The sequence below is a fragment of the Podospora anserina genome, chromosome 3 (genome assembly GCF_000226545.1).
Source record: "Podospora anserina S mat+ genomic DNA chromosome 3, supercontig 2".
Lineage (NCBI taxonomy): Eukaryota > Fungi > Ascomycota > Sordariomycetes > Sordariales > Podosporaceae > Podospora > Podospora anserina.
In genome coordinates this window covers 455,111-476,148 of record NW_001914856.1, presented here as the reverse complement: position 1 = coordinate 476,148, position 21,038 = coordinate 455,111, and the positions used below count along the sequence as shown (strand labels likewise).

General features: G+C 51.3%; 4 protein-coding genes across 4 annotated transcripts, besides 1 other annotated feature; 2 read left to right on the top strand and 2 right to left on the bottom strand.

Annotated features, from left to right (window-relative positions):
* Positions 1–464: 464 nt before the first annotated feature.
* Positions 465–4,588, bottom strand: PODANS_3_3130 (uncharacterized protein; the record flags this gene model as incomplete). Its single annotated transcript, XM_001909059.1, has 2 exons — positions 465–2,711; positions 2,840–4,588. The coding sequence occupies 2 exons, from the start codon at positions 4,586–4,588 to the stop codon at positions 465–467; spliced, it is 3,996 nt and encodes a 1,331-aa protein (XP_001909094.1).
* Positions 4,589–5,961: 1,373 nt separating this feature from the next.
* Positions 5,962–6,104, bottom strand: a tRNA (tRNA-Ala).
* A 4,631-nt stretch (positions 6,105–10,735) lies between these two features.
* PODANS_3_3120 (uncharacterized protein) lies at positions 10,736–11,344 on the top strand (the record flags this gene model as incomplete). The annotated part of the gene is made up of 1 exon (XM_001909058.1): positions 10,736–11,344. The coding sequence occupies one exon, from the start codon at positions 10,736–10,738 to the stop codon at positions 11,342–11,344; it is 609 nt and encodes a 202-aa protein (XP_001909093.1).
* A 1,125-nt stretch (positions 11,345–12,469) lies between these two features.
* PODANS_3_3110 (uncharacterized protein) lies at positions 12,470–13,538 on the bottom strand (the record flags this gene model as incomplete). Its single annotated transcript, XM_001909057.1, has 3 exons — positions 12,470–12,760; positions 13,051–13,242; positions 13,443–13,538. Coding segments are annotated over 3 exons (579 nt in total), but the record flags the coding sequence as incomplete, so codon positions are not given.
* Positions 13,539–16,257: 2,719 nt separating this feature from the next.
* On the top strand, positions 16,258–20,082 carry PODANS_3_3100 (uncharacterized protein; the record flags this gene model as incomplete). The annotated part of the gene is made up of 2 exons (XM_001909056.1): positions 16,258–17,808; positions 17,872–20,082. The coding sequence occupies 2 exons, from the start codon at positions 16,258–16,260 to the stop codon at positions 20,080–20,082; spliced, it is 3,762 nt and encodes a 1,253-aa protein (XP_001909091.1).
* Between the last annotated feature and the right edge of the window lie 956 nt (positions 20,083–21,038).

Genomic DNA, 21,038 nt, shown 5'->3' with positions numbered 1-21,038 from the left:
TGAATTACTCAGATACCTACCTCACTAAGAAAGCCCTCTTGATTGAGCAGGCCCTCAAGATGGATTCATGACAACCTCGGGTATCTAATGTCCAACAACAGGTGACAGAGTTCAAGATTCAATTACTCACATAAGGTAGACCCGATCAAAAAAGAAACAGTGATGCATATCACACCGTGATAACCATTTAGTGCCTATTTACACGAGACCTAGCCAGCCCTATTCTATCTCTTTGATTTTCATCTAGTTACATTCATTCCAATACCCTTTTACTTCCCTCCTCATATAAAAAGAAAACAAAATCAAACCCACCCACCCAACAAATGTATGCCTCCCATTTTCTTTTTATGACACAAAGCCCCTACACCATATATCCCCATAAACGCCTCCGCCAGCAAAACACCTTAATGTCTATTTTTGTTCGTTTATTTCATTTCAATCAAGCCGGCCTCAGGTAAGGCTATCTACCCAACCCAGCGTCTAGCACTCCTAAACATTCTCAACCAAGGACCAAACTCGCCCCACTGCTCAACATCCTCCCTGGGCGCGTAGCTCGTCACATCCGCCATGATGGTTCTCTCGGGGTGAGGCATCATAGCCAACACCCTTCCATCCCTGCTAGCAACACCGGCGATACCGCCAGGGCTGCCGTTGGGGTTGTAGGGGTATGTCTCGGTGACCTCGAGTCTATTGTCGATGTATCTGATGGGAATGCCACCCGACTCAGTCAAGCTCTGGAACTGCTGCTGGCTCTGGAACTCGGCACGGCCCTCGCCGTGAGAAACAACGATGGGCAGGGAGGAGCCGTTCATGCCGTTGAAGAAGACAGAGGGGTTGGACGGGTTGTCCTCGATCTTGACCATGCTGTAGCGGGCCTCGAACTGGGTAGAGTTGTTCTGGACAAAGGCGGGGAAGTCCTCGGCGCCTGGGATGAGCTCCTTTAAGCGGGAAAGCATCTGGCAACCGTTGCAGACTCCGAGAGCGAAGGTATCCTTGCGCTGGAAGAACTCGGCGAGCTCCTTGCGGGACTTTTCGTGGAGGAGGATGGACTTGGCCCAACCCTGGCCGGCGCCGAGAACGTCACCAAAGGAGAAGCCACCGCAGGCAGCGAGACCGACAAAGTCGGCCAGGGAGCGGCCGTTGATGATGTCGGTCATGTGGATATCGACAGCGTCGAAGCCAGCAGCGCGGAAAGCGAAAGCCATTTCGGCGTAGCCGTTGACACCTTGCTCGCGAAGGATGGCAACGCGAGGGCTCTTGCCGAAGAAGCCAGTAATCGAGGCGGTCAGAGGAACAATGTTCTCGGCAGGCGAGAAGGTCAGGTTGTAAGAAAGACCGGGGTCGGCAGAGTCAGCAATGGTGGCATACTCAGACTCGGCGCAGGAGGGGTCGTCTCTGAGCTTCTGCATCTCGTAAGAGACCTTGGACCACCATTGCTGCATCTCGGCTCTGTCAAGGCTGGCGAAGGGAGCACCCTCTCCGTAACGGATGTTGAGGTTCTGCTTAGACGAGTCCTGGACAACACCAATCTTCTTGATGAGCCCCGCAGGAGGGCCACAAGTGGCGAAGCATCTCTTAAAGTTGGTCTCGTCTGAAGCGCGAACCTGGAAGACGGCACCCAACTCTTCGTGGAACAGAGCCTCGGTCATGTCAGCAAGGCTGCCAGACTTGGCAACACCATCCATCATGACATCAACGCCGCAGCGACCAGCGAACATCATCTCAGCGACGGTGGTGACAAGGCCACCATCAGAGACATCGTGGTAGGCAAGAACGATGCCGCTCTCGTGAAGCTGGGCAAGAGCGTCAAAGTAATCCTTGAGGAGATCCACATCACGGACATCTGGGGCTTCGTGGCCGATGGCACCAAATGCCTGGGCAAGAGCAGAGCCGCCAAGAGCCTTGTGGCCTTGGGCCAAGTCGACATAGAGGAGCACAGTCTCGCCGACATCCTCAACACGGCGAAGCTGGGGAGTCCAGGTACGGCGAACATCCTCAACCAGGGTAAAGGCAGAAATGACGACCGACACGGGAGCGGTAACACTCTTCTTAGTCTCCCCGTCCTTCCAGCTGGCCTTCATCGAGGTGGAGTCCTTGCCAACAGGAATGCTGACGCCGAGCTTAGGGCAGAGCTCCATACCGATGGCCTCGACAGCCTCGTAGAGAGCAGCACCCTCGCCGGGGTGGTTGACAGCGGCCATCCAGTTGGCGGAAAGCTTCACACGCTTGAGATCGCCTCTGTAGGAGCCACCCTTGATATCGGCAGCACCGAGGTTCAACAAACTCTCGGCAACAGCCATTCTGGCGGAGGCAGCAGGAGAGATCAAAGCCAGTGTTGGCTTCTCACCCATGGCCATCGCCTCACCAGTCTTCATACCGTTCAAGCTGAACGAAGTAGCCGTGACGGCGACGTCAGCAACTGGTGTCTGCCATGGGCCAACCATTTGGTCGCGAATGGTAAGACCACCGACGGTGCGATCGGCGATGGTGATGAGGAATGACTTGGAGCCAACGGAAGGCAGCCAGAATACTCTCTGGACAGCTTGCTTGAAAAGATCGGCGTCGCTGGCAGCATCGCCAAGAGCAGCCTTGAGGCTGGCGACGGGCTCGAAAACGGGCCAGGTAGGCTTCTTGGAGCTGACAATGCGCTCGAGCTTGCGGCCCTTGGGGAAAAGAACGTCCATAGGGACATCAATAGGGCGGGGGTACTCCTTCGACTCCTTGTCGCTGAGAACCAGTCTAGAGACACCGTCCTCTTCCTTGGACAAGACAGTTCCAACATCCGAGAAACCGCAGCGTTCACGTCCTATTGCCCAGTCAGTCAAGAGCACAATGCGACTCTGAAAAATAAATCAAACTTACTGCAGATAGCAGTGAAGCGCTCCATGCCATCGCTGTTCACCAGGATGACATAGCGCTCCTGGGCTTCGTTGCACCAAATCTGGAGAGGGCTCATGCCGCGATCGACGCACTCGACCTGGCGAAGCTCGAATCTTCCACCAAAGCCAGCATCCTTGACGAGCTCAGGTAGAGCATTCGAAAGACCACCAGCACCAACGTCGTGAATCATGGCAATGGGATTGTGGTCTCCGAGAGCGACGCAAGTGTTGATGACCATCTGCGCACGGCGTTCCATTTCAGGGTTGCCACGCTGCACACTGTCAAAATCAAGGTCGGCGTTACCCTCTCCGGAAGCGTTACTGGACGCAGCACCACCACCCAGACCAATCAACATGGCAGGTCCACCGAGGACGATAACATGAGCACCCTCCTGAACATCCTTGGGATCCTTGAGGGCGTGCTTCTCTCTCACAGTACCGACGCCACCAGCAATCATGATAGGCTTGTGGTAGCCACGGAACTCGCCCTCGGCCTTGGTGTCATCGGCAGTAAGGAGAGTTCTGAAAGTACCGGTTAAGCATGGGCGACCGAATTCGTTGTTGAACCGGGCACTTCCAATGGGGGCCTCCAACATGATGTCAAGACTGCTGGCGTAGTGAGCAGGGCGACCGACATCGATTTCCCAGGGCGCCTTGTGCTCGGGGATATGCAAATCAGAGACCCAGAAACCGCAGAGACCAGCCTTGGGCATGGAGCCCCTGCCAACGGCACCCTCATCGCGAATCTCACCACCAGAGCCAGTGGCAGCTCCGGGGAAAGGGGCAATGGCGGTCGGGTGGTTGTGTGTCTCAACCTTGGCGAGAACGTGAATAAGCTCCTTGTTCAACTTCCAGGAGCCAGTAGAGTAGTCAGGGGCCCACAGGTTGGCGTTTTCACCCTGAATGACAGCCGCATTGTCGCTGTAAGCCGAAACGGTGAAATCAGGGGTGGCCTTGTGGGTATTCCTGATCATGCCAAACAAGCTGTGCTCCTTGGTGATGCCATCGATAGTCCAGTTAGCGTTGAACTGCTTGTGACGACAGTGCTCCGAGTTGACCTGAGCAAACATGAAGAGCTCGATATCATGGGGAGGGCGGCCCAGCTTGGTGAACTGCTCCACCAAGTACTCCACCTCAGACTGATCCAGGGCCAGGCCGCGAGCCTTGTTGTACTCATTGAGCACCTGGACCGGGTCCCGGCCTTCGGCAAATATGTCAACGACCTCCAAAGGAGCGGGCTCGCTTTCGGCAAACATGGTGTTGAGATCCGGCTCTTCTGTCGTGAGGTGCTCGGTCATGCGATCATGCAGAACATCCTTGAATGGAACAGTCTTGTCGTTATAAGGCTGATCAAACTCGATGGTGATGATGCGTCCGCGCTCTATCCGCTGAATCTGGTTCTCGAAGCCGCAAACATGGGCAATCATGGTGGCCTTGGAGCTCCATGGCGAGAGATATCGCGGTGTCACGAACCATTGGCGGCCGTAACCGATGTGAGTGAGAGGAGGAGTGGATGAGCCGGAGAGCGGGAGAAACTGGGAGAGGGTTTGCTTCGCGGCATTGGCGTCGCCGTTGATGTGGGCGTAGTAGATCCAGGAGCCGGCGAGCTTGGACACCTTGATGGGCGCTATCTTGTTGATCTGATCTTTGAGCTTCTGGGCCTCGGAGGCCGTGAAGCAGGAGTCACCTGCGAGGGTGAGGTGCGCCATCGTTTGCGGTGATTGCGATGACACAGAAGAGGGAGCAATGACAACGGGGCGGGGGGGAGGTCAGCTCAAATATAGGGGATGGACGACTGCAGAGAGCCAAAGCTCACTGGAATGGATACAGAGTCATCGAGCGAGCTGCGAGTCTGGAGGCGGGGTGGTGGTGGCACTTTCGAGTTTTTATGATGGCGGGGCAGAGAGCAGAACCCACTTTATTTTTGCGCTTCCCCACACAATTGGCTGGCTCTCTTATCCAACCACTGCACTTCTCTTATCGCATGGAGGGGCAGCGCGAGAGCGAAACGACGCTTCATGTTCAAGACGAGCATATTCACGGCTTTAATTCTCTCATATCTCGAGTAAAACTTTGATATTTCCTTCTTCTCCTCATTACCCTGAACCACCTATATATCTGAGGAAGATACCTGGATAACCGTCGTACCCTCACATTCAACCGGAACTCGCTCAGGGACGCATGTGTCAGTGTCAACCTCGTCAAGGATTTATCCCAGTCCCTGACTGTCAACTGTCCATCATGCAGTCCTGGCTCGCGAGATCGCTCAGGCTGCGTGGGGGTTCCTTGTCAATTACTCTATCAAATCCATTCAGTTCGGTAAAATGCCTGGGGTTTTGCCGGATTGGATGGCAGCCTTTGGACACGTACGGATCCCCTGAAAACATAGGACCGACAAATGTCTTCCTGAACTACTTACATCCTATTCACTACACATTTAGTAGGCTTCTTCTAGGCTCCTATTGGAGACCCGTCCTCCTAAAGCAGCGATCATTTCAAGACGGTGTTAAGTAGGTATTTAGTGTTTGTGCCATATTCCTCTGGTTATCCACATACAGGTAGTTGATGGCGCCTCAATCAAATTGACAGCGGTTAGTATAACGAGACATAATTCTCTATCAAAGTGAGAAGACCGTCCACTCATGAAGTTGTATTGATCCGCACCTGTTGTTGGTAAACTAGCGGAAGAAATGGCAAGGCAAATCAACTACGACGCTACGGGAGGTTTGCTTCAGAAAGAAGTTCCAAAGACTACCTACTTGAATACTTTCCAGCAGGTATCTCATAACCGCGAGCTCGAAAATCACTTGACTGTAAAAGGTCTACTTTAATGAATTCAGTTCTTGCTTAACACACTAGGATGGATCCTGCTGGTGGCTGAATTTTATTTCAGTGCCTAGTCAAGATGATTGATTAGGGTAGCTATGGTCATGATGAGAACGGTGGATGCTTAGGTACCTACCTAGATATATCATTGGAATGCCATCTATTATGTTATAACACACTGTGAGGTTGTGTAAAATCAATCACAGACATTACCACTGGTGAAGTAAACCAAAAAGGCAGAAAAATGCAAAGGGATTGGACGTACCGGGGTTCGAACCCGGGACCTTCTCAAGGAGCCGTGTATCATTCAAGCCATGCAACTATTACAGAATTGGAACAGTTTCAGAGCAACGAACAATTATTTGCAAATGAGACGTCGTACCACTAGACCATACGCCCTGTCTGTTTTGTTGTTATGTGGAACCAAACACAATCTTATAAGCTTGGTTTCGCGTCTCCCCTGGTTACGGAGGCAACAATGGGGCAGGCAGGTTCGTCTGGGTGTTGCCGGCCTGGCTTCCATCTAACACTGATTACCTACAAAGAGTTAGCTATCAGCAGATCAAGCTGTTTGAGGGAGTTCTAGCAAGCCCGTTTCCCACATCTATACTCCCACAGACGAAGTGGTCGAGTCGTTTTGACAATATCCCTTGATGTCATGAAAAGTTTGACACTGCTCGATAGCCTAGAGGCACCGAACATTTGGCTTTATATTATAGCTACTCTAGAAGATAACCTCTTCTTTTTCTCATTTAGTGGTATCTAGTTGGTTTTGAAGTGTTCGGATGGAGCCGGTCACTTCAAGGAAAGAAAAGATGCGTTCCTCATGGTCTACATCAATTCAAACAACACAGTCAACGCAACCGGGCATTTTCATCCTCGATGTCCTTGCTAGCACAGTTTAACAGAAGGCGCTGAAAATCGGCTTTGGTGAAGTATCTTACCCACGTTGTCGTCGTGAATCCATGACAAAACCGAAACGGACCAAAAACTGGTCACCGGGACTGGCTGTGGGGTCATTTTACCTCAGGCTCTGAAAGCAACTCTAGCATTGTATTGCAAACTTAATACTTATGTTCCAGAGCTTACTAGCATTGAAGTTCTCAAAAGCAATATTTACCTTAAAGTCCATCGTATACTCTGATTTTCTAGTTTCAGTCTTTTTTTATTTTTATTTTTTAAATAAAAACGGTAACGTGCATGATAAGCGAGCGACGCAGATAAGTGAGCGACGCACTCTCCACCACAACACGTCTCTTAAATATCTTCTACTACAATTCACCACCAACAACCATGGACGGCCCTTCAAAAGAAGCTAGACTTCTTTTTACCCTCGAAGCTATTCAAAATAAGGAGGATCTTAGTATCCGTACTACAGCCAAGTTATATAACGTCCCAGAAGCAACCCTCCGCTATAGGCGTAATGGCCGACTAATGCGACGCGATATTTTAGTTAACTTACGTAATTTAACGGATCTGGAGGAGAAGACGATAGTTCAGTACGTCCTTAAGCTATTTACACGCGCATTCCTACCTAAATTAAGTAGCGTGGAAGATATAGCTAACTAACTACTACGCGTACGCAACGCGCCTCTTATTAGTAAACGCTAGGCCTATAACTTCGTTAAACGCTAGCCATAGTTCCGTACGCGTTTTACATATAAATATAACTACTAAAAGGCTAAGTATAAGGATTTAAAGGTTATTATTAAATGGTTTATATTCGTACGGAATATTAAGGCTAAGTATAGTATTATAAATAATAATATTTATAATTTTAATGAAATTAAGTTTATAATAAATATTATTTTCGTAAATATAATAGTTATAACTTCGGACGGCTTTAATAAAATAAAACTAACTTAACTTAATAATTATAAATAAATAATAATAATTTAAAAAGTTAATACCCTCGGCTAAACTATTTTACCTTTTATTATTTTAATTATATAATATTACTTTATTAATTAATATACCGAATATAATTTATTATTTATTTAACGTATCGTAATTACCGATAATAATTAAACTATTAATCCGGTAGGCCTAAATTAAATTAAATATTTTAATTATTATATAGCGTCCTATACGAAGGGTAAATACCGGTTATTAATCCTCGATAATTACGAAAGTTACTACTTAATTAAATTCGAGCGCTACTATTAATAGAATAATATTATTATGCTTTATATACCTCTATACTCCTCCCACTTCCTCTAGCCACTTAATATTAATTATTTTAGGCCGTTAAAATAAACGTACGGCTGCTAGATTAAGGGCTTAATATATATATATATTAATTATATAAGTAAGTTTAAGTTTCTTTATACTTTCCGCGAAGCTTTCTTCGCTTTTATAATAAAAATATATAGGGTAGCTTTACGGGTACTAGCCTTATACTATATAATCCAAAGAGGGTACTTTCTAAACTAAATATAAAGCTTCGTATACTAATACCCTTATTCTTAAGGCCGGGCATGGTACTACCTTAGGTATTTTAAATATTATAAAACTCCCGAGAAACTAATTTATAGTTAACGTTTATTAAAACTCGTATTACTAACTATTAAAATAGCTCCCCGACCTCGATATTAGTTACTATAGACTAGCTTACTAAGGGTACGATAACTGTGATACACTAAGTGGCCCTCCTTCAGTCAGAGAACGCTTCGCTCCGCAAGGCCAATGAGGCACTAAGTAAGCGCCGGAGAGCTAAAAAAACACGTGTACGACTCGGAGGATCACTTACTGTGCAAGATGCATAGGATCTACTGGACCAGAAGGCCGTGGGTGGGGAGGCAGTGGAAGAAATACAGCCGGATGGCGGTAGTATAGGGGGGGGCTCGTACGAAGGTTCAGTGCTGTGGTGTGTGCGGCAAGCCTGGCCATAATGCCCGCACTTGCCAGGAGGCTGCAGAAGGGTCTGATTCAGCTGTTTCTGACGTAATTGTAGTTGGTTCTTAATGTTGTGGTCTAGCAATTGAGGATAGTTATAGTAAGGTGGTGGAGAGTGCGTCGCTCGCTTATCTGCGTCGCTCGCTTATCATGCACGTTATGTTCCTCAAAGCCTTTGACTTTTAAATTCAATCCTGTATGACAAGAGACACAGTACAAACCAGCAAGTAACAACCCTACGACCAGCACCAACCACGATCACCTATAATAACAGGATCCCCGGCAACAGCACCAACAGCAGTAACAGAATCAATACCATTAATAACAGCAACAACAGCCACCGGGATGTCGCTGCAGCGAACAGACGCCTCCGCACGCTGGGCCAGCCTGGTTCAGGCTCACCAGTTTACAGTGTAGTCGTGCGAGGTAGCTCGCGAGAATGAGCTAAGTACGCCAGCGCCAGCAATGTTCTTCTGGAAGACGGTCTTTCGCGTGTGGGCGATGAGATCTCACATTTCTCCGTTCACATCCAAGGAGTTCGAATTCGAAGGGCAAAAGTCGCTGCTATCTTTCGAGAAGACATCCGGCTCACGGGACACCAGCCCGGCGACCACGTCTTCCGGGTAGCAAAGAACCCCAAGATCAGGTACACTCTCAAGAGGTGCCTGAGGTACGAAAGCCAAATCCAGCAATTTTCCAGACATTACTTTCGGCGGTTCATGTACGCAGTCCTGCCGGCAATTTTCGAGATGGTTATCTCTCTATTGGCTTTTAATCCGGCTGTCCAGTAACAATCGCTTCTATTCGAACTTGAGCGGATCGGATTGAGGCTGAGACAGAATCAAATCAGCTAAGTCGGCAATATCTGTCTGAGCTGTGGAAACTTAGATTGTCGGCTTTTGGGACGAGACGACTATGATCACGCCAAAGGTTCGTCCTGCCCAGCTTATAGCAGTTTGCCAGACCTCAACAGCGACGGATACATATGCCGCGGCTTCCTGGTGGTTTACAAGCTGCGAAAGAACAATATTTGGGGCTTTCGCTCGTATTAACTTGAGTGGAATTCGTTTATCCCTTTACTCGAAGATGCATCTGGTACCAATTTCGACATTCTGCTTAAGCATCACACAGAGAGGATGAATAGAGAGGGACTATCTATGCTTTAAACAGCGTCTCATCAGTCAGCACGCATGTGTTGTTGTATTGCAGGCCAGAAAACATCACCCTTGACTGAATCACTGTGAGCGGAAGTGGAAGTGAAGAGGGTGTAAGTGATAACGATAAGGAACGGGAATGGGTCCCTGCCACCCTGCCCACAAATTACTTCAGACACCAAACCACCCAAACCGCGGTCACTTACCCAGGAACCACCAATTCTCACCAGTCATATCTCAACTGTAGTTTAGTTAAAAGCTTCCAAAATTTTTAACAGGAGTAGGCCTGAGGTACTATATCCTTCTAGCCCTTTTTTTAGGCTTTTAAATACTTTTTTGGTAGAGAAAGGCGTGTGTGAAAAGGCGGTTTGTATTTGGTGTCGCAATTATTTGTGGGCAGGGTGCCTGCCAAACCAGATTTCTAGGCGGCCGGCAATCCAGCAGCCAATCACCGCTCGAGAGGCAGCTGTTGTGCGGGGACCCACAGGAGCACTCAACTTTTCATCATTTTACCGCGAGCACCACGAACACCTTGCGACTCGGAGCCCCCGCAGTGGTCAATCGAGTCCCCTCGTCCGCGATAAACACCAGTCTTCGTCGGGTCCACGAAGATAAGGAAACTTTCCACCGGGGACAGCACCAAGAAAAAGAGGCCACTCGATACCACCGACCCCTCCGACGACAACCCTCCTGGAAAGCGACCCAAACTCGCACCTCTCAAGACTCGCCATCTCCCCACTGCGAGACCGGCAGATCAGGAACCTACCGACCGCCCCCACGATCGAACAAGCCCACTGCAACCTAGTTCCGAGCAATTCCTTTCGAGATATATCCCAAAAACCTCACCCCCTCCCCCGAACCGCAAAGGCGCCGCCATCCCCACCAACGGCCGCCCCAAGAAATCCGTCCTTGAGAAACGATCCCCCCCTCCAAACCCGAAAACTCGACCCGCAAATTCATCCCCTTTTAACAACAATCACCATGTCAACCAAGACCTTCCTCCCCTCCCTCAGGGCCCTCACAACCCGCCTCTTCACCCGCCCACCCCCCCTCCCCACCCAACAATGCCGCCCCCTAACCACCACCCCCCCAAGCCTCGCCCTCTCCAAATCCTCCATCGCCAAACTCGGCCCCGGCTCCAAACCAGGCAAGGGCTCCTCCTCAGCCAACAAAAACCAACCAACCCGCCGCTCCAAGAAGAAAGGAGAAGTAGCCCGCGACCCCCGCATGATCAACCTCCTCCGCCACTTCGCCATCCTCTCCCCTCAACGCATTCCCGCCCCCCTCCGCATGGCCCGCAACCGCTACCTCCGTCACTGGACCATCCACCGCGCCTGGCTTCTCTTTCGCCGCCAGCAGCGCGAGGCCCGCGAGAGGAACTGGATGAGGCAGTACCAGTCCATGAACCGCGCCTGCGAGGAGCTGAGGCTGACCAGCGGGCCAGGGACGAGGGAGGAGGGGTATTTGTTTAGGATGGCGATGGAGAAGAAGGGCGTTTACGGGCTCAAGGGGGTGCCGATTGAGTATGCTAGGGCGCAGACGGAGACGCCGGCGAGGGTGCCGTGGGATCATGAGTGGAAGAGGGATTGAGTAGTAGATTCGGCCTAGATTTGGAAGATGTTGAGAGATGGGAATTGGGCGGGTGAGTGAGTGGGTGGGTGTATATACCCTGATATATTTTGAGATGTGTGGAAAGAGAAGTTGTATAAAATATCATGTATCATCACTACAAAAGAAAACGCTTTCGGCATTTTTTTTTTAAAAAAAACTTGGAAATCGCGCTCAGAGCAGCCAAATAAACAAGCTCAACCACACTTCACAAATCTCACTTGGTCATGACATGATGAGTCCACAATCTGTTTTTTTTTTCGACTTGAATACAGAAAATATTCGATAAATCACAACCGCCCCCTGCCGCACGTACAACACCACGCTTTTTACATGTTCCCATATTACCCTGCTCATAGAGAAGAAATGGAGATATGGTAGGAAACAGAGACATCGGCAGTTCAAGATAGAAAAACCTCAAAAACACAGTTCAAAATAATTAAATTCCCAGTTTCGCTTTCCATGCAACAAAACAAAAGAAAAAGAGAAAAGAGAACCCAGCCCAAACCCAATTTCACTGCGTGCCCCTCCCATTTCCCTTTGATGAACACTAATAAAAAAAACATGACAAAATACAGACAATGAAAACAAAACACCTCCCCGCTTGTTCCCCCATTCCCTGGATCGATACTTGAGAGAGAAAAAAGCCTCCGACTGAGAGTATTGAGAAAGATACAACCAGAGAGAGAAAAAGCAAAACCGAAAGTAACTTCTATAAAACCGTTATTAATACAGAAACTCGCTGGCCTTTTTGTTCCCCCCCCCCCTCCCGTCGTTTCAACACGTCAAATGTCGTGTGTGTATGGACTGTTGTGCCGGATTTAGGGCGGTTTGTGAGGGGTGATTGAGTAAGAATGTTATTCGTTCCGGCCAAGCGGTGGCAGTGATGTCGTCTGGTGTGGTATGTGGTGTAGTGTGGTGTGTTGGTGGAGTGATGGCGATGATGAACATGAAGCGAAGCTGCTCAGACCTGAACTGCCTTATTACTTCATGCGACTACCAACGCGACCTGGGGCTTGCAAAAGAGACCTATGCCATCCCGTCCTCCTCCTGGCGTAAATCGGTCTTGTCCCGTGAGAAGCACGACATGTCGGATGCGTTGGTTGCTCATAAAATGACACAGCAGCCGCCCCCCTCGCTCTTCTCAAACATGAGCAGCGACGCTCTCGTGGCCGCCTCAAACACATCATCGACGCCCTCGCCCGTCAAACTCGAGCACTCGAGGTACTTGCGCGCGCCGATTTCTTTCGCGGCATGCTCGCCCTCGGTCGGCGTGATAAATCTCTGCGATTTCTTCCGCATCTCTTCGATGGCGACTGGGTCGTCACGGAGATCCTTCTTCAGTCCTACCAGGATGATCGGCACCTCGGGACATCTCTCTTGTGCTTCTGTCACCCACTGTATTACACATTATCTCGGTCAGCAAAAATGCTTCCTCCTTTCTCCTTTGCGCTCGCTTGCTCCCTCCCAAACCAAGGCACAACACCCAGCAGATCCCGACTTCTTCCACGCCAATTGACGAATATGGGGAGGAGAAGAGATTGCGGCGTGGTACAAGCGTAACACCATGACGGTGACGTTAGATGCAGCCCGGAGTCTTGCAGCATGGGGGTTGGCCGAAAGAGGGAGGGGGGCCATGCGAGAAGAAGCATGGGAAAGGGGGGGGGGGGGAATTCGGCGGAACCCACCTTGTGTTTAACATTATCGAGTGAATCTGGCGTGTCGATGGAAAAGCCTATCAGGATGACGTGTGCTTTGGAGTATGCTAGCGGCCGTAACCGCTCGTAGTCTTCCTGGCCGGCGGTATCCCAGAGGGCGAGTTGTACGTTCTTGCCGTCTACTTTGCAGTCGGTCACGTAGTTTTCGAAAACGGTTGGAATCTATGGGGGTGGTAACGTGGGTTAGCGTCGTTGAAGTAGGCAAGGCCGGAGGATCACATCGGCGGGAAACATTGGCATGGAGTTTGTAGGTGATTCATAGAATTGGTAATTCGGCGACTAGGACTTACATAGTGCTGTGTTTACCCATGTTAGCATCAACAACACACCGACGAAGCGTGGGTCAGTCCAGGAGGGCTTACTGTGGGGAAGAAGCCGAGGGTGAATACGCTCAGCAAACTGGTTTTACCGCAAGCACCGTCTCCGATGATAACGAGCTTCCTGAACAACGGGTCGAGTCAGCAAGGTCTCAATTGGGGGGTTGAGGGGATCGCGGTGCTGGCTCCGGCAGAATCGCAAAAGGTGGATGGAGTGGATCAGGACGTACCTTCGGATGGCAGTCTGGTGCTGTCCGGATTCTTGCATGGCGGCCATGGTTGGCAGATGTGTGGGATAGGAGGAAGGGGGAATCGGAGGAGCGTCGTCTCGCTCTGGGGCCTCGTTCGTTGTGCGCAATGGGTTCGGGAAGGGGTTGAATTGGTCGCGGATGGACGAAAACTGGAGAGAAATAAGAGAAGCACACTGCTCTGGCTGACCGCTCGCCTTTCAAAGGAAGCCGGCACAGTATGGATGCATGGCCAGCAGTAAGCGGTGGCCCAGGAAATTTCGAGGGGAAACAATGGGTTGATAGCGGCTTGAGGCCTGATTACATAACGCCAACACGCCAACAGACCCCCTGTTTAGCCTCTGGAGCTTCCCACTGGCAGCGTCTCGTCCCGGCCGGCCCTGGGGCGCGATACGATGTGCCATGCCCCACTTTCCCCCAGTTGCTGGGCCCAGCAGGCCCGACAGCACCGTTCGATTTTAACTGTCACTCCTGTCGTCACTGGCAAACCATCATCCGAACGCACCGAGCAACAATACCTAGTCTACCTGGATCAAACATCTGTTCAGACTAGGTGACTGACTAGACACCTCAGCACACCCAAACAGACCACACACAACAGCCCAACTCGGCCAAAGCAAACTTCCTCCGTGCGTGGGAGACGCGAGTGACGAGTGGGCCGTAACGGCCGCGGGATGCTCACACCATGGCTTTGATAGGCTACTGAGCCGTTGGCGACCGGCGCTGAACTCTGGGGGGGCAGGCGGGCGACCCTGAGGCTGTGCACCTTTCACAACTTCGTACCCGACGACATCAATGCTCAATACGCACCCGATACGGCCTCCCACGCGAATCATGGCACCTTGAACGGAGCGGCTGACGGAGCTGGAGTGCTCCATTGGACCGGATCAGCTATTCTTGACTACCTATGTAAACGAGGTTGTGATTATGGAGAGAAGACAATGTATCATGGTCATGGCGCCAAGACAGATTAGCTCTTCGGTGTCTGTTACACCATGATATGGTTCTTGTGCTAAGAAGCTGTGGAGCAGAGGAAGCCGCCAAGGGTGTGTTTGAAACAGGTCGGTTGGCACTCGAAAGGGGTAGGTCAGCAAAGATTTGTGGTCGTGAACAATCGCAGTCGGTGCGGATGCGGCATCGCTTGCATTTGAAGGCCAAGAGATCTAGCTTCCACCGGTACCGCTGGCCCGGGAGAAAGCCACATGGAAATCGTTTAAGGGTCGACATTTGCTCTCGAATCGAGCGCCTATTTTTGTTTCGAAGCATTGCTGGTCAACAGGAAGCTGCGATGGGTGGAGAGTATGAACGGAGTAAGTGTTATCAAGTGATGGGCATGATGATGATGCTCGGCCGTAGGAATGACTAGAGGTTATCACAATACACGCGACTCCCCCCACTCACTTATAGCAACCTGCCCTAACGTGGCGATGACGGCATTGCTCACAGCCTAGCCCCTGAGCGCCCTTTCAGAGGTACCAAATAAGGTAATAAGCTGGAGACCTCCAGCTATTATTGTTGGCATATCGCATCCATGTCATGGATGTTCATCTCGTCTTGGAGTTCACGAATTTCTTGGTTCATCGTATTTACCAGCAAAGGAACATAGGTACAGATTCGAGCTAGCGTGTCATGTGGCAGATGGGATGGGAGATCTCCCAACATTTCATATGCCCCAAGTCTCCAATGGGAACAGGTCTAGTTGATGGTTGATGGCACTAGGTCACGGGAGTGCCTGCCAAAACTACCGTATGAAGGATTGTATCGGCATACAACCATTGAGCGGAGAATATGAGCCGTACTATGAAAACTTTGTCGTGTTCTCTTCGCGGCTGAAGGGAGGAGCGGGAAATCTAAAGTCGCAAATTGAAGACAGGGCAGGAGCGACACAGCAAGGCTGAGGTCACGTGTAGCAGGTGGGCCAATAGGAGCGGGGAGCTCTGGGCAGCGCGCCCGCACTGGAGGAGTTCCAGGGCCGGGACCACAAATCTAAGCAATCTAGGAGCACCTTGAACATCCGAACAACTTGATCACCTCCGAAGCGCACGACATCTCTCGGCCTGCATCCTGTCCCGCGCTGAGCCCCGGAGTCGCGTCTTTACCACCCCGCGCCCTCTTCCGTCCGCCACCTTTTTCGCGCTCTCATCTAGCAGCTCTCAACACCCCAAGCGTCTGCCAGTGGAGGACCCTGAAGTGAGAGTGAGTGGTCGACCCCTCCGTCAATTAACCCTCATCAACCCTGCCCTGCCCCCGACGGCCCCCGAGCCTAGTCATGACTCCCTTTTGATTTCCCCAACCGACAATCGAACGAAGTTGCTCTTTGGGTCGCTACTACAGTTTTGCTCTTTCCACCCCATCGAATCACACTACCCTTGCCCCCAACCAACCTAATAGGACAGAAGAGCTCCTCGAGCAACGACCGTTTGAACCTTGACACAATCCGAACCTTGTGCCCCCTCGACATTACCTATGCTTACCTAGCAAATCACTTAGTTCTACGACGGCTTTTCTCTTTCAGACACGTGCCATATCCGACTCGCCGACTCCACGAAGGGACCATCTCATTACATGTCCTCGTCACTTATCTACTTCAGGTTGCATTGAACTAGGTGACGATGAAGGGCAATCGGAACCCGGCCCCGCCAGTTGCTGCTAGTGCAGCTTCTCAGTCGCCCTCGGCGAAGGGGACAGCCAAGTACACCAACAAGGATGGTTCCAAGTTCATCACAGTACCTAAAGGCAGCACGCCCGTAGAATCTTCCCAACCTTCTCCAACATGTGCCTCCCCGGCGCCACCTGCTCCACCAGCGGTGAACAGGAAGAAGCAGAAAAGGCGCGAAAAGGCTGCGGCCAAGGCCGCTGCTGAGCAACAGCAGCAAGCACAGACTGGTCAGCCTTCAAATGGGACTCGCAGTGGTCCACAGCCACCTCAAGGCCAACCTTCGGCCGATGTCGAACAGCATGAAGACGAGGACGAAGAGGAAGCGGATGCCGGTCAAGACTCTCGAGACCAAAACCAACAACCTCCAAACGGGACTCCTAACGGGCAGCCTGCGAAATCGAAGAAGGCGAAAAAAAAGAAGAAGAAAAACAATAATGCTGCAGGGGCGAGTGCTGACGGGTCGGTGAATGGCAACCACGTTGATCACCGTCCCCCACCAACGTCACATATCAACGGCCGAGGGATGTCGAAGGAAAAGATTTGGAACACCAGCTCTCAAGAGGAGCGGGAGCGAATCAAGGAATTCTGGCTAGGACTAGACGAGGTGCAGCGCAAGAACCTAGTCAAGGTCGAAAAAGATGCGGTTCTCAAGAAGATGAAGGAGCAGCAGAAGCAAACTTGCAGTTGCTCGGTTTGCGGGAGGAAAAGGACGGCGATTGAGGAAGAATTGGAAGGGCTCTATGACGCCTATTATGAAGAACTGGAGCACTATGCGAACCATCCTCATACGACCAGTAATTCCTCACTACTTAGTCGCCACCACTCGATTAGTTTTTCGTCTATCCCACCTAATCTACCACACGGTCTTCCAAGCGGGCCGAGATACACCCATCAACCATCTCACGGTCGAATTTTGGAGCACGTCGACGACGATGCTGACGAGGATGAAGAAGGCGAGGGCGAGGAAGTCGAGGGCGAGGAAGTCGACTATGAAGGGGAAGAGGGGGAGGAGGAGTACAGCGAAGAAGAGTTGGAGGATGAGGAAGAAGACGACGAGGAATACAGCGACGATGAGCACGACCCATCCGAACTGCACCGAACCGAATACGCTTCCGACTTCTTCAATTTCGGAAATAGCCTGACAGTGCAGGGTAGGGACAGACTTCCCATACTTCCCTCCTTTTTACAGACTTATCCCTATGCAGGGACTGGCAATAACGCTTATGGCTCCTCTTCTATAGGCGGCATCCTGACCGTGGCCGACGACTTGCTCAAAAATGACGGTAGAAAATTCATTGAGATGATGGAACAGCTTGCCGAGCGGCGCATGGCCACTCAAGAGCGGGTGCTGCATCCTGGTGAGCAAGACTACGAGCACACGAATGGCGACCGCTACAGCCACAGCCACCCCCCGCCCGATCCTGATGACGAGGAGGAGGACTATGAAGAGGATGAGGACTATGAAGAAGACGAGGAGGAGTACGACAGCCAAGAAGAGGAAGAGGTATGGCAACAATTGTGATTTTCCTGGCCCATTCGAGTGCAGAATTCTAATATGGGTGGACAGGATCCCATGACTGATGAGCAGCGCATGGAAGAGGGCCGTCGGATGTTCCAAATATTTGCTGCTCGCATGTTTGAGCAGCGAGTACTCACAGCCTATCGGGAGAAGGTTGCCAAAGAGCGTCAAGCCAAGCTTCTGGAGGAGATTGAGGCTGAGAACCAACAAGATGCCCAGCGCAAAGCCAAGAAGGCCAAGGAGGCCCAGCGACGCAAAGATAGAGCGGCCCGGAAGAAGGAAGCTCTAGCTGAGGAGAAAGCTCGCAAGGAGGCCGAAAAGGCTGCCGAAGAAGCCGCGCGTAAAGAGGAAGAAGAACGCAAGCAGGCCGAGGCGAAGCAGAGAGCAGAGGAGAAGCGGAAGCGAAGAGAGGCTCAAAAGAAGGCTGAAGAGGAGGAACGGCTACGCAAGGAGGCTGAGCGACAACGCAAGATTCACGAGCGAGAAGAAAATGAACGCAAAGCTCGTGAGGCTAAGGAACGCGAGAAAAAGGCGCGCGAAGAGGCTCGACTCAGGGAAAAGGAGCAGAAAGAGCGAGAAGCTCGTGAAAGACGAGAACAGCAAGAGCGTGATAAGCGTGAGAAGGAGGCCAAGGCCAAAGCAGAGCGTGAATCTAGAGAACAGGCCAAGGAGACCAAGGAGAAGCGCAAAAAGGAAGAGAGGGCAGCTCAAAAAGCTGCAGCTATTGCGGCGACTGCTGCTGCTGCAACGGCCCCTTCTGTTACGCTTCCCAAACGTCTAGCCCAGCAGTCTGCGACAGCTATTCCAGCTCTGGCGCAGTCGTCAGCTTCATTTGCGTCTCCACTAATCACGGTAGCTACACCAGCCTTGCCGATGGCCCCTACACCAGTTCGTCCTCGTCAGCCCTCTCAGCAGGAAAGCTCAGGCATCCAGACATCAGGTGTTGGTTTTCCACCCGGGGTCGCTCCGAGCCATAGTCAATCACCTCATCCCCTGACGCCGATACAGGCTAGTCCAGGCCCCATTGGCCCACCAAGTAAGTCGGGACTCACAGGTCCAAACCTATTCGGCGGGCAAGCATCACAACACGCTGCGTCACCTTTGAGCGCGCAGCCCAGCAAGCCAGTACCGATGCATCCGAGTCCGTTTGGTATGCCCATGGGCGGCGGCGGCAGTATGCCGTTTCCTCCTGGCTTGGGCCAGATGCCGCCACCTGGATTTGGTAGTCCAATGCATCGTGATCCACCATTTTCACCCATGAATGCCTTTAGACCTCCTCCTGGGATTGTATCAATGCCTCCTGGACTAAGCGGTCCTGGTCCTAACCGAGGATTTCCACTACACCAGCATCACCCGCCTGGCTTTCCCGGACCGTTGGACTCGCCTGTCCCTCCAATGGCTCATCTGATGGGGCCGGCAGGTATGCAAAGCAATGGCGGTACCACGCATTCCCGCCAAGGTTCTGGCAGTCATGAGAGTGGCGGACCGCAACCCATCTCAAAGCCGACACCAATAGGACGCCCAGCCAGTGTTGTCCATGGCCAACGACCGTCAAGCTCTTCCCCTTCTAGGGACTTTTCGAGGAATGATCCGGACACGCACTTGGGAAGCAGTGCCCTACTAGATGACGGAGATGACCCGATCGACTTTGCTGGTCGTCCGGTGAGATTCCCAACCGCATCATCATTGCCACGACCTGGAGGATTTGGTGCTTTTGGAATGGACCCCATGTTCCCCAGTCATCCAAACCCTTGGGGACCGCAACCATTCGGCATGCCACCTCAGTCGCATCCTTTCCCCCCAGGACCTCCTCCTGGCTTTGGCGTGCCTAGCCCAGTAGGTTCCTCATGGGGTCCCCCTCCAGGAGCCAGCTTTGGCATACCAGGTGTTCTCGAGCGGCCTACTGAGCCACGCCACCTAACTCTCCGCAAGATGATGCGCAAGGCATGCGAGGACCTAGGTGAGCATGACACTCAAGCGGCCGAGGGGCGAACGGGATTCATCCCACTGGCGGACATCAAAGCCCAGGTTGACCGACTGCACATCAACGGACCCCCGGTAAATTTCGACGAGCTGCTCATGATCTGCGAGACTGAAGGCAACGAGGTGAATGGAGGTGGCATCTTTGAGCTTCGCGAAGAGAATGGGAACAAGTCGATCCAGTACTTCCTGAATAATGATCGGGCAAGACCGCAGGGGGTTCTCAGGACGGTTGGGTATCATCCGGGCAGTCCAACCAGTGGCGGTGGGCTGGGGTAACACTGCTTCCCACTCTGACTTGTTGATACTTTGAAGAAAGTACTTATTATGCCAAGGAAGAGGGCGCGGGTGTTTTAACCTGTTCATAGCGAATAGCGAAGACACCAACTATTAACCGAGTCATACATCACCTTGCCTTTATGTTCTTGGGGAATCACCAAGGCCCACGATGTCTTTGCAACCAAGCCCGGCAATGAAGCATATTTATTAGCTTACTGGGTGTTTTGCGTTGGGTTTGTCTTGGTGTTGAGATGCGTCGATAATCTTGCGGTAATTTGCTCAGAAGGGGGAAGCATTCGAGAAAATAGATGGTTAAGGAGATGGTCGGAGAGCGTGGAATCAAGCCAAGTTGTCGGGTTTAGTGTAAAGTAGCTAAGCATTGCGGATGTTGGAGGATGTAACAATCAAGCGGCTCACAGAGGCTCTGTTCATGGCTCATCTACTGTCCTTTATGCTCGACTGTGACTCATTGAGTGATTGAGTTTAACGCCCTGGAGTGGAAGGCTTAAACAGTGGGATATGTCGGTGAGCTTCACACCATGAAACAGACATTATCGAACAGATAAAGTCACATGAAAGGGCATTGCAAAAGGACAGCTGAAACAAGGTGACAACGTGAGAGAATATGCCCAATGAAAAATATATTTCCCTTCATGTTATACTCCGGCTTTAATGAAGCAGCTAATGCCACATCTCCTGTGTCTTGTTTATCTAGCGGTTTTTGTTCTTCCCGTCTCTAGTATACTTCCCTTCCAGCGGCCGTCCAACGCAGCACACAAAAAGCCAACACGTCAACACCTTTCCACTCCACATCACACCCCCCTATCTCTCTCTCCTTCCTCCCCTCTTCCCCTCTTTTTCTACTCTCACGTCAAGGCCCCCTCCCGAGAATCAGCAAACGGATTCCCCTGCCCCCCACTGTGCGCCAGCATAACCCGTCTGCTGTCCCACATCAC